This window comes from Xiphophorus couchianus, chromosome 9 (assembly GCF_001444195.1).
Source record: "Xiphophorus couchianus chromosome 9, X_couchianus-1.0, whole genome shotgun sequence".
In the NCBI taxonomy this organism is placed as follows: Eukaryota; Metazoa; Chordata; class Actinopteri; order Cyprinodontiformes; family Poeciliidae; genus Xiphophorus; species Xiphophorus couchianus.
Genome location: NC_040236.1, coordinates 19,635,716 through 19,649,599, shown reverse-complemented (window position 1 = coordinate 19,649,599; position 13,884 = coordinate 19,635,716). Strand labels below are relative to the sequence as shown.

General features: G+C 41.4%; 1 protein-coding gene across 11 annotated transcripts in view; it reads right to left on the bottom strand.

Annotated features, from left to right (window-relative positions):
- dab1a (DAB adaptor protein 1a) overlaps positions 1-13,884 on the bottom strand; it is a 260,379-nt gene that overhangs the window by 70,294 nt on the left and 176,201 nt on the right. For all 11 annotated transcript variants that reach the window (XM_028028174.1, XM_028028175.1, XM_028028176.1 and 8 more), the window contains one exon: positions 5,030-5,315. In XM_028028174.1, coding sequence (XP_027883975.1) covers positions 5,030-5,099 — 70 coding nt within the window. In that variant the 5' untranslated portion in view covers positions 5,100-5,315. The remainder of the gene's footprint in view (positions 1-5,029; positions 5,316-13,884) is intronic.

The following is a 13,884-nucleotide window of genomic DNA, read 5'->3' as shown; positions in this document are numbered from 1 at the left end:
CTGCCAGCGTGTTAGCAAACCAATCTCACTGCCCTGTTTTGACAGTCAACTTCAGCTCCTCTGGAGGGAGAAGAGGAGAAGAAATAAGTTCATCGACCGTCTAGTAACGGTTTGCGTGAATTATGCAACTCCACTAATTAAACCATATTTGACAGAGTGGAGCATTGCTGAAATACTGCACTGTAATGTCAGGACAATTTTCGCGCATGGTGAAAAGGGGATATATGACTGAAAGAAGCCTCTACTGTTCATCATAATTCATCAACAAGGTGGGCGCGGCGATGTAAAGGTTCTGAGCACGGAGAAAAAAGCTGTGCAGCCTGCAGCTGCTGGGCTCTTCATAAATGTCAGACTTGTTTTCTTGTTCTAGTTTGACATTCACATAAAAGTGTCTGCTCTGGCAGGCTATCAACTCCTTGTTTTATTAATAATAAACAACCTAAAATGTGCTGCTTTTTAAGAAACTAGCAGCTGCATTAATTAAGCAGCATCGTCTCACTGAAGCTGTGTCATCCTTTAACTTTTAGGTCGCATCGCAAGAGAGGGAAGGAAACAGAGGAGGTCCAGGGGGGGCAGGAGAGGTGCAGCGCCTTGGAAAAGTATTTGTCAGGGTTTTTTAAAGCAGACAGAAACATAATAGCAGATATTTACTTGCATTAAAAACACAAAACTTTTTCCTCCTTCTCTGACAAAGACTCATAAATTTCCAAAACATTATCTCTCTTACTATTCTGGTAGCTAGTAAATACACGTATTTTTTTGGAATCTTGAAATAAATCAGAGATTTTTTTTTGTCTGAATACAAATTAAAATCTTAATGTAAACTTTTGGCTTCAACTGTAAAATAGCCCTTCTGTGTCATTTTTAAGGATTTTGCTGTCTTTATCTTCCCATCAACTCTGCCCAGCTTCCTTATCCCTGCTGAAGAAGTATCCCCACAGCATGATGCTGCCACCGCTGTGTCTCACATTGGGTGTGGGGATCAGGATAACGTGCGACGTTAGCTTTGTTTAAACACATAGACGTGGATGTATGCCAAAACTACCCCTGTGGTCTCATCTGACCAGACTGCGTACTTTGTTGGGATTGGAGTAAATGGCAAGCAGAACTACTTAAAGCTTTCTGTCAATAGCTGCTTCCTTCATGACATTCTTCCAGATTTGTAGATTGTTAATATTTTCTCGCACTTGAGCTGTTTAGCTATTTTTTCTTCTATGATTAGCGCTCTCTCTTTCCAGCTTGTCAATTTAGGTCAACCGGCCAGATCTTGGTAGGTTTACAGTAGCACCATGTATAACTTTTAGATTATGAGTGGACAGAGCTCTGTGAGATATTCAGACCTTGTGATTTTGTTTTATCACCTCAGCCTGCTTTAAACATTACCAACTCTCGCCCTGATCTGTCTGGTGTGTTCCTTGCTCTTTGCTGTTTGTTTACTAATGTTCTCTCAAAAACCCCTGAGGCCTTCACAGAACGATGATAATGTTGCAAACAGGTGGACACCGTTGTGACTTGTGACTCATTCGTAAATTGAATATGAAAACCAAAAATAATTTTCTATTCTCCTTCACTTTATGTTTCTTTATCATAATATATCTTGGGAAAAAAAAGTTTGTGGTTGTAATGTGATTTTTTTTTTTTTAAAGTTCAAGTGACGTATGATTTTGCAGGGAACTGAAATAGAGACTGAAGTAGAGATAAGCAATGCCTCGGACTTAGTAGACTGTAAAAATACAAAATATTACCAAGTCATGTTGGTCTAGTTCCTAGTGCAAATATCTTAGTACACTTGAAATAAGACAAAACTATCTCAAAAGTATCTTTTCAATAAGATATAAGAGCCACGTCAATCATTTCTCAACATTGATAAAAAAGTACTTGTTCCATTGGTAGATTATTTCACTTATTGCAAGACATTTTTCTCATATTACAAGGAAAATATTCTGCCAATGGAACTAGAACTAAACTAAGAAATTGACTTAAAACAAGCTTCTATATCTTGCTGAAAAGTTACTTATAAAGTTAGTTTTACCTTATTTTAAGTCTACCAAGACATTTGCACTAGAAACCAGACCAAAATAGGCTTTGTTTTTGCAGTGCATGAACATGGTTAAAGGTTAAATATTAAAATCTGACCAGCATGGCGGACTGGTTTTGTAGCAACTGAAGCTGAGGTTCTTCAGGTGACGGTTGAGTAAATGGCAGAGTTCAAAGATTACAACTTTCTGCTTGCTGTTCAACCTCCCTAGATAGCAGTTCTCATACGACCCATAAGTTTGCCCTCAGTTGAGTCATAATTACATGTAAAATCAACACGCAGGCACGCAAGAAGAGCGATGCATCGACAAAGCGCACGGCGCCGCTGTGATTAATGTGTGACACGTAGCAGTCCGGTAGTTTTTTCCCATCACATTCGTCTCCACAGGGCTGTGAAACAAAGGACTGAGATTAAAAAGCTCTCATTCAGACCGACTCATTAGTCTTTTCTCACTCTCTCCCTTTCTTCATGATCCTTCTCTGCTCCGAGTTTCACACATCCAGGACAAGGTCATGTCGGAGTCTGAGGAGTGGGAGGAGAGAGGAGAGGGAGGATGTCTGAAGACCGACGGGCGGGGGGACGAGGGGAGTGTCCTGCAGGGATTTTCACATCAGTAAAGCAAGCGTTTATATCCTAATGAAGATCAGCGATTCAGCAGGGCTATTTTCCTTTAAATTCAGCTTCTCTGGCGAGACAGAAACTAGACAGCTGGCTAGAAACGAGTGCGAGCACAGCAAGAAGAAGAAGAAAGGAAGAAAAAAAAATAGGCTACAGGTCCCACAAGCAAGGCACGCCAACGAAGTTCCTCATTCCCACAGACAAGCACGTTCGAAGCGCGTGTGTGGTACGTGATTGCGTTTGGCTTTCATCACCCATCTCCAAGTGATTGCATGTACGTGAGTGCATCTTCTGGGAAGACTGACCCAGATCAGAGGAAAGATGAATACATCCTGTGTGAGCAAAGCTTTGTAGCTGAGCAAATCCTTCATTCCACTTGTACAAAAAAGAGATACAAATAAAGACAAGGTGATTTGTGTGTGAAAAGGGGTGTGCAGGCGTGTGTGTGTGTGTGTGTGTGTGTGTGTGTGTGTGTGTGTGCAGATGAAAAGAGAAAGACAGCGAGAACAAACCCTCAAGTCTCAAAGCGGAAAGCAAACCATTCATCTTCCCTCTCATATGCTCTTCTGGGCTTCTATCCCAGCAACGGTGTGTGTGTGTGTGTGTGTGTGTGTGTGTGTGTGTGTGTGTGTGTGTCTTCTAAATACGGAGAGCAGACTGAATGATGAACATGATCTCCATTGCAGTAGAACAATGCTTGTTCTAAGTAGGACATGAGAGGCATTCAGCCTTCCCTCACTCTCTGTGCTTGGGACGACCGGCGCTTGTCTGCGGGAGCTGAAGCACGCCGGGCTCAATGAGGCGTCTGTTCCAGGTGATAGCGAGTGTGTGGGATCCTGCGCGCTCGCACGAATCCATTAAGTGTCATCCCCGACAGCGTCCGGAGTTTTTGCAACATCAATCAGAGGCTTATTTGGAGGAGGCCCCGGCGTCGCTCTAACAGACGGGCAGGTGGCGCCGTGCGGCAAGACGCCGTCACCTCTGCCCTGAGGCCAGCCAGGCCCGCTGCTTTACACCTGCTAGCTGCTCGCCTCTGGAGGTTTTCACATCTGGAATCTTCACTGAACACAGCAACCCCACACCTGACTGTTCTTCCATCGGCCTCTCAGCCTATTTTGCCAGCCAGTGAGAAAGAAGCTTTCAAAACAAACGCAGCTTAAGAAAGTGCATGGTGGCATATGACAGTCTATTTACAACCCTTGAACTTTTCAGATTTGTCACATAATAGCTAAATATTTCTGCATGTCATTTTCAAATTATTATTTTTTTGATTAACCAGCATTCCAGAGTGTTACAAAGGAATATAAAGTCCTGCTGAGTCAACACTTTTACTGCATCTAACACACTTTAAACTCAGACAAACTGAGCGAAGAACATCTACAAAGAACAGTTTTCAAGTCTTGCCACTTAATCTCAGTAAGAATAAGTCTGGACTTTGACTGGGCCATAAAACTTTGATCTAAACTATTCTAGCACAGCCCATGGTGTAAAGTGTAGGGTCAGTGAACCTGACCTTCAGTCTCAGGTCTTTTTCAGCCTCTATGTTTCCTTCAGAATTGCTGTTTTCTAAAAGGTCCACCTTCCTTTAAAAATCCTGACCAGCTGCCTTGTTCCTGCTGAACAAGCATTCCCACAGCATAATGCTGCCACCATGTTCTACTCAGGTGAAGGTGTTCTCATGGTCATGTTAGTTTTCAACCAGCTACATGCCAGCCAAAATATTCAGTTTTGGTCTGATCTGACCAGAGCACCTCCTTTGATATATTTCATGTCTTTTATATGACTTGTTAGACACTTTAAATGTGGCTTCCTTTCAACAATCATTTTTGAAAATGCTACTTTAAGCTTATCAACTTTATCCCTGACCTAATATTATTTTTTCACTAATGTTCTCCAACAAACATCTGAGGCCTTCACAGACCAGAAGGCCTCAGATGTGACCTTATCTTTGTAGTAAGGTCACATCTGGAACCAACTGGTTAACTGGTTGCACAGATTTTTATTTAGGTGTATCAGAGTAAAGGGGATTGAATACAAAGGGGATTGCTACATTTTACTTTGAATAACTTTTAAAAACTAAAAAAAAAATCCTTCCACATTACAATAATGCAATTTGTTTTGTTGATCTATCAAATAAAAATCCCAACAAAGTTTATGAATGTAATTTAACCAAATATAAAAAAGGGGGTATGAATTGTTCTGCAAGTCAATCTAAGAACAGAAAAATTTGATATAACATTGAATTCTGGTAGGTTACTAAAAACAAGTAAAAAATAAAATCAGAATGTATTACAGTCAAGATCCTAATAAAAAAAATAGATTACTCTGTTTGGAATAATTCGTATCTTGAGCAAACGTCGACCATTTGCTTACCTTTCCTCCTGGAGTCCCGTCTAACGCTGCTGGGCCTGACCGCTGGCTGTAGCTCTGTCTCTGTTGACATCCTCAGGCTCCAAGTGGGCTAGACTCGGCTCCGCTTGGCTCGGCTGGGCTCCGCCGGGCTCCGAGGGTCCAGTTCACAGCGTCGGTGCCGGCTGTGGGTGCGTGGGCGCCGAGTGCGTGCGTCGAGGCGCCGTGTGTGTGTGTGTGGGCACACAGGCTCATGGGAGAGGGATGGGTTTCAGCCCTGACACAACATCCCACACACACCCACGGAGATCTGGAGCGAGAGAGACAGACAGGAACAAACAGGTTTGCTTTTGTTAGGTCATGCTTACCCAGAGCGGGAGAAACCAAGCAAGGGTTATCAGCAGGCATGAGAATGAGCTCGTTTCTGATCTGCCCTGAGTAGAAGTTGCCCATGGTAACGGAGTAGAGAGACCTGCTCTCCACTTTGTGCTTTCTGTCAATAACGCGGCTCAGCAAGGACATTTACTGAAGAACAATCCACCTCTCCAGCACACACTTCATTCTTTAATTACAAAGCTAATTTTTAAGAGTCTAGAAGTGCAACTAATTAACATTTAGACAGAAGTTTTATGCCTGGTGCCAAGTGAGATTTTATTAACCAACACCTCTAAATCAATTAGTCTACTTAGTCCCTCCACATCGCACCATGTTCTGCAGGGCGCTGCTGATGACTTAGTAAGTTGGCTGAAGCAGGAATAAGTCAAGAACAGGCAAATCACCAGCAGTGTTTTGGGTAAGGGAGTAGGGGCAACAAATTATTTACATTACAGCCTTTAGCATCGTAATAAAATCTAATTAGGATCTGGCTAAAAATTCCCTATACCTAACGTTGATGGCGTGTTAACTGCTACAGCTCTGTATGTCTTTTAGCTCAGCTCGGTTCTTAAAAAGCAGCTGAAACACTCTGCAAAAATTTCTTATCAAACAGCTTTTTCTATAAGGTCTGTTCCCATAATTACTTTGAATCACGTCAAAGACAATCTGTATGTGGTGGGTTGAACAAAATGTTTGCAAAAAAAAAATCAAAATGCGCCTGTTTTGTACATTATAGTTTTTTTTTAACCTAGTTAATCTCATGTTGGAGCATCGTACCAAGGTCCATCTGTAGAAACTTTGTTTGGGACACAAAATATGCTGCTGTTAAGGGTAAATTGTGAGTATGGGTGAGTAATATTGGGATGGGTTAGTCCCTGCCAGAGAAAAATTCCAGCACTTTGCTTTTGCTCACACACATCAGTTTTATTTCCTGTTTTCTTCATAAATTAACCTTGTTTTGTAGGTTTTGACTGGTTGCCATGCTAGTAACATATGTTTGCCAAGGATTATGTTTGTTTACACTCCAGGATGACAGCAAAATATAATTAAAAATCTGAAGTCAAATATCAAATATCACCATTTCTAAAAAGAAAAAAAATCCACAAGTTCTAATCTCAATAAATACAGTATATTAAAATTGAAAATAGAAATATTTAATGGTGAAGGAAGATTACAAAAATACTCATTTTTACCTTGCTCATTTCTTAAAACTCTGGCCGCACATTGTAATTGCCCATATAATCTTTGCTAAAGACCCTTAGCAGAAATCATGCCAGAAGGCAGAATTACGCACCTTTTTCTTCAACACCGACACCGGTTGAACTCTCTGAGCCTGGTGAGCCCTGGAGCCCCATCACTCTGCCCCTTTGGGAGCCCATCTGCCTCTACTCTAATCTGAAGTGTTGACTGGCAGTGGCTGCATAACCCGGCAGCCAAAGGCACTCAAACTCACAGTTTGTTCTCCTTTTCACAAACATGCACGTTTACGAGCACACTTGAAGAAAAGCTCCTTTCTTTGGCGAGAGATACCAAGGAACAAAAACAGCAAGGCACAGCTGCAAGGTGACAAGCCACATAATGAAGTTGACTACTCTCCGAGATGTTCGTCCCCACTTCTTAAGACTACCGGTCTCGACCTCTCTCTCTCTCCTTCTCTCTCGTTCTCCGGCAAACGGCGACCGAGTGCAGAGTAGAACAAAACCAAACGGCTGGTGCTTCTTGGGGAAGAGGGAAATCTCTCTCATACTGTGCCGCCCCCTCTCCACGGCGTTTCAGCCTGAATAGGAGGGCCCTGTAAGCCTCGGGCGAGAACAGATGAATTGAGAGGCTTTTAATTTGCTGCAGACAGAACAGAACAGAGTCCATTTAATTCTGCCAGCAGAGGCCATGTCGGCAAAATGCTGACAATATTCTTTATCTGGTCCAAACACACTGGAAAAGTGTGAGTCACTCCAATTACAGGCATTATCAGCAGCACTGTTCCACCAAATGGATGGCGAGAGAGCGAGTATGAAGAGAGAGGGGTTAGTGGGAAGAGAAATGAACAGAGTGGAAAGAAAATGAGGAGTGAGGGAACATAGAGTGGGTGAGTAAGATAATGAGCAAAAGGGTAAAAGGGGAGCGAGAGAGAGAGAAAAAAAAAAAGCAAGAAGTAAATTCAGAATAGACAGGATGGAGTTTGAGGAGCCTCAGCTTTCACCATGAGCAAGTCCCCATCTGTTCTTGCCTTTCCAGACTCTGCCTTACTGGGGGGTTTTTTATCTTCTAGGTGTCAAGTCTTTAAGACACCATGTGGAGTTAAAGAAAAGCAGCTTGTTAGTCCAAAATCCAGACATCTCAACCTCATCGGAAGAGCAAAAACTAAGCAGTTTATTAGAATTAAAAAAGAACCAGAGTAATTTACCAGTCAACTGGCTTTGTTGTTTACCTCTGTTGTTAATTCACTGGATCAGTTCTGACCTGGGAATAGTTGATGAAGTACTGAGCAATCTGAATTTGATATATTTTATTAATTCTTCCTAACATAAAATGCAAACTCCCCGGGATGCTGTTTTATGCACATTGTTTCCAATGTTGTAAAAATGAAAGAATCAGATGTTTTGATGCATAAAATGAAATATCTTGTAATTTGTTATTTGAAAAATTATCATCTAGGAAGCAGACTGGAGCAAATATTTTCTTTTACAGTCAATGTTTGCAGCATTTTATCGTCAAAATAAAGCAAAGTTTACCAGGTTTTTGGATTTGTTTTTGGATGCGTTTCAGGTGCTGAACATTTAGAATATGAAAATGTCATGATATCGATGACATTCTAAATTCTTCAAATGAAACAATTTTAACAAATTGGATCCAATTGATTTTGAAAATAAAATAAAAAACTCTTCTGCTTCAATCAGAAATTCAGAATTGACAGGAATTTATCGTGTTTTATTATTTTTCTAGCCCAAAAGCACATTAAGGCTGCACAATAAATCCCGGTCATATTTGTGTGCTAAATCTAGCAATCCCAAAGGACTATTTGGATACAATAGAACATTATCTCTTACTAATAGTTTTAGTGTCAGACATTGTTTTCTAATATATATTTATAACTTATTAGTCCAGTCAGAGAGACTTTTAACTAACCTTAATGCCTAAACATGATCCATAGTTTTGGTGTGATGCTAAAGGTCACAGGTTTGAATTCCTAACCTAAAGCTGAACAGTCTTATCTAATGGCATCAATATGATAAAAATGTTTCAGTCATGACCAACTCCAGACCTGACTTCAATTTAAGACAGAAAACCTGAGACTAAACTTGAGGGGGGAGAAGAAGTGAAAACCTCTGAAAACTCGTGCCAAAACACACGTTAGTTACTATGAACAGCGTGGTGGTGGTTTGACCTGGAATCGGCTCATGAGCTAAATGTGGCAGCGGAGCAGGAAGTGAACACGGCTTAGCGGGTCTGGATTTAGACGGCAATCTGATGCCGAACCAGCGGAGCCGCAGAGGGGAGGAAAGGAGAGGCGAGCGCTAAATTGGACGGCCGTAACTGCCAGCAGGTGCCGGGCGGGAGGGTGATGTGAAGATCTGCATATGCGCGTGTGTGAACCACCCCCCATCCCTTGTGTGCTACTGTATGTGTGTGTGTGTGTGACTCCACAAACTAAAAGCTGCCAACAGGAGCTTAGAGCCCAGAAATCATCTGTAGCTATAGGAAAGCCTGCCAGACAAGTCAAAAGAAAAAAGAAAGAGGGGCACTGGCTCTGTACGCTGTTCCCCTTTCTTCCACCTTCTACTCTCAGAGTAATTGCATTCTGTCCATCAGACTCAGTTAAATTAGTGGCTCCAGTCATTCAGCTCTCCTGCCATCTCAATAATGAATTATCATATCATAGAGACCACCTATATGCCAGTTTTCTCTGTACATGTGCGCCGTCTGTCTCTTCGAAGCCATCGAACCTTTGTACCCTGACACCACCGCATCAAGTCCTTATCTCATTCCACCTTTGAGCTCAGCTCGCTGATGAGCAACCATGATAGCCATTTTTAAAGGTTAGCATGTGTTCTGTTCTGAAACACATCAGATGCTTAACTATTTAACAGTAATGCAGCCTTAATCAAAACTCAAGTGGTTAAAAGCCCAGTTAAATATCAACAAGCCGACCACACACACACACACACGCACACAATTCAAGAAGAGGAATAATGTCAATTAATGTTTGCTTTACCCAAAAAACAGGACAAGAAACCAGGGATATAAAACCTACCCGCTTATGGGCAGCAGAAGATAAAATACGTCCAGCTCAGGAGACACACAGCAGAGGGGAATGAAACAGAGCGTAAAAGAAGAAAAGTGAGAAATAGGGGCAAAAGATCAACTAATGGAGGTTGGAAGACATGACGTGTTATGGGTGGGTGAGATATAAAAATCGTCAGGACAAATGGAGATATATATATATAAAGACACGTGCAGAGTGGATCAAAGTTCAGTGTCACACCCAGAGACATCTGTGGCTTATCACCGTACTTTGTCTCTTTCCATGTCCTTCATCCAAACCAAACATCTATCTGACGATAGGAGCAGAAAGTACGTCTTTGAGGACTTGATAGCTAAAGTCTGCCATCTTCTTTCAAACAATTTAAGCCTTAACTTATTTAAAAACTTAACCAATGTTTTTGGTCTTCATTAGCTCACTAAGGCAAAGGTCATTTGTAATTCACAAGCTGACTGTGTGAACTGCAGCCTCAGTTTCCTGTTCCTGTTCTTAGATAGCAGAGGTCGTCTGCTGCTGTAGATGGGATTCTTTGGTTACAACAGATGATTTATTGAACTACTCATTCCTTTCTATTATCTTAAACCAGCCTGTCCAGAATCCTTTTACATCAGCACAGAATCTTCTTCCAGACAGCTGCTGTTAACTCAGAATAGTTTCTGAGAGACGGTTTTGCATATAAACCATAGAACTGATCAAATCAGTCCCGTCTGGCATCAAAAAAGCATGCCACACTGAAAGTCAACTCTTTTATTTATTATTTAAATGTCTTTTAATAAACTAAATTTGTTTCATGATGTTAGAAAATCCTGTAATAGAGATATTATTTACAATATCTGGTGTGATAAATCCACATTTTCGTCCCTCTTCTCCCAGCCATCTATGGTCCCAACTCTTTGTAATCTTCAATATAACAGTAATGCAGACTTAATCAAAACTCAAGTGGTTAAAAGCCCAGTTAAATATCAACAAACACACACACACAAATGCAGCGCAATCTGTGTCAGCTGTGGGCATTTACTGCAGGGTGACACTAAAAGTGTGAACTCATGACCCTTGTAAGATATTAGCCAGAAGCTAAAGCGTTCCAAACAGGCCTTTGCAAAATTAAGTGATGATAATATTTTGCCAATATATTGTTCAGTCCTGTTGCCCATTGATCATTGTACACTATGCTGTTTTGGAACAACTGTTTGCAACAGAGAGAGAATTAGCAAGTATGCTAACAGTTTACATAATAATGAGCCACCAGAGCAGCTAATGAGGTTAACTTAGATCGCTGACATAAACTCTATTTGGAAAAATTAGGACACTAGTTTCAAAGAGAAACATTCAACCTTTTGCAAATGAGGATTTCCAAAGCTATTTTCAACAAGGCTGTGGATAATAATAACTTCACAGAATCTCACTCGCAAAAATTTTAACTATTCCTTTACAGCCAGCGTCAGACATGCCACCTGACACAGATTTTACAGTAAAATAAGTAAATACAACCCATAAGACTAAAGCTATAATAATTATGGCATATTGATAGACTAAGAAACATTTTCTTTCCCTCCACTGCAATAGCAGTTACAAAAAGAAGTAATAAATCTACTCAAACTGTTACATTTTCACCCAAGGTTTGCAGATCTAGTTGTCTTAAAGTTAAAAAACTTCACTCTGATGACATGTTAGCACGTATCTTGTTGTGACGTTTAAGTCTGTGTCACTGCACGCATGACCCGACGCGTCCAGCAGCTCATGCGGGTGAAATCTGACCAGCACAGAGTGCGATAGATTGAGGGCTGGCCGGCCGTCACCTGTCATGGCCGATGGAGCTGAAAACCTGACGAACCTGGTCCGGGGCTCAGCGACTCGTGCAGCTCTTGCCTAAGAAAGAGGTTGTTAACCTCTAGATGCTGAGCAAAGACGCAGCAACGTGGGTCAGTGCAGCCGTCACCAGCTGAGAGGTAGCTGCCCAAATGCAGACATTCACAGTTCTACAAACCGAAGTCCAACTAGCTCCATGTACTGGCGCTGCAGAATTTTTGACACGTATATAAATAGTCGAATTCACTACTACATCACATCAGCATATCTGGATTTGAAATGATTCCTCTAAAGGAGGAGGCAACATTTATAAATGTGCCTCATACCAATAATGCCTTAAAGCACCACAGAGGAAGTCATATACGGTACCTTGAAAAAGTAGCCCTAATCCCCAAAACTTTTAAACTTGTGTTCACATTCCAGCCACACACTGCAACGCATTTTATGTGGATTTCATGGGACTCAAATTAGTGCATTTGTATTGAGTCTATACTTTGCAGAGAAACCATTTGCTGTAATTCCTGCCTTGTACATGTTGAGAGTGAAAATGTTCCCCTCTTTGCATAAAAGAGGGGAATTCTGTAAGCAGAATTATCCTTCAAAAAAGGGACTAGTTGTGACCAAAGCACTAGACTAAAAACTTTTGTCATCCAGCTTTTTGCAGATAGAGAGCAAAAAGAGAAATATGATAAATCATGCAAATGTAAATCATTGAGCTCATTTTAATTTACTATGCAATTAATTGAGTAATTGCTTATTGCGACGGGCCAAGGTATGAATACTTTATGCATGTATGAATCCTGCACTCAACCGTTTGTGAGTGCAAGGTTGTGGTCTTATGTGTCTCTGGGTTGCCCTTTAAAGGTCTGACATAGACACTAGTCACAACAAACACTTCTTTTCAATGCACTTTTTGCTGCTTTGCACTGGATAAATACACCAACGCCACGATCACGAGTGTCCAGCATGCAATTAAAACTGGTCACCGGTCGGGACAACAGCAAGCTTCAACGGAAACGTAGAAACATGAGGCGCTGAGCCGCTTCGAGAGCCCCACATGACTGCATGAATGACAAGAGGGAGCAGTCAGCAGAGGCCTCAGAAGGAAAAGGTAAACATACGTTCACGCACACATGTACTTCCCCACCCACAATGACATGCCAGGAATAGGATGACAGACACATGTGCCGAACCCAATCTAACAAAATACACACACACACACACCATCATCATCTTCACCTAACCTATTTACAGACACCAGGCTGTAGATATCAAAGAACTGCACTGTCTATGGGGAATTCCTCCCTTTTCATGTTTTCAGGGGAAATAGATGAAAACGAATCTCGTTTTCCCTGCACCTCCCCAGTGTACAAGAGGGGGTGTGTGTCTCTTCTGCCTTGTTAATGTGCTAAAATGTAAATCCATTCCTATTCAGAAGTGTGTGAAGCAGTCTCTTTTATGCAAAGAGGAAGCAGCAGTTTTGCTGACAGATTGTGGTTATGCCTTTATTAATAAACCCACACTCTGATTCCACCTCTCTGACTGCACCTCTACGCTTCGTCCTTCAGACCTACGCCACTCACCCCGGTGATTAACGCAAGCAAAACACACTTGCTGGGGTTTAAGACTCAATTCGGGGTCTAACTGGTAACATAAGCAGTGAGGTTTTATTCAGATGGGGTATTTTCTTTCTTCTCGTTTCTTAAGTTGTCAATTCAGATGTCCCTTCATTCTGCCACAGACGCCTGCGTGTTACTCATCTTCCTCGACATAAAGCATTTTGTGGAGCCGGAGGTTTGCCTCCACCCCCACTGGGAATTATTCAGTGATTTGTGGCTGCTTGTAGTAAGCAGAAACGGGCCACGTAAGCAATATGGAAATTGATTTTCATGACCGCCAGAGCACATTATAAACACATACCAGGAGCTGCACCCATGACCAATACTTCCTCATGCCTTCAGATACACATTAGTACAATTTTATATATTTTGATGGGGTTTTAAAGGGTTTAATTTTATGGTTGAGCAGAGGATGAACGCATGAATGATAGCGGCTGAGTAATATGGAGTTAAAATGCCATCACTGCCATTCTGTGGTATTTATTATAATGTTTGAAGTGACAATAAAACAGAAGAAAAATAATTTTTTTTGGCTACAAATCTATCACTCCAAAGAGTGATAGTCAGTGCCTCAAACATAAACACTGCTCTATAAATCTAACCTACCATCATCATTAAAGCTACATCACCAGTCAGTAGTGCAAACTCACCATTAACCAACGCACAATAATTGCTATTCATCATATTTTTAAACGCAGAAAAGGGAACAAATCTGCTCACCAGCCACGTTATTAGGCACATCTGTTCAACTGCTTGTTAACACAAATAGCTCACCAACCAATCACATGGCAGCAACTCTTGGTGACAACGACTTG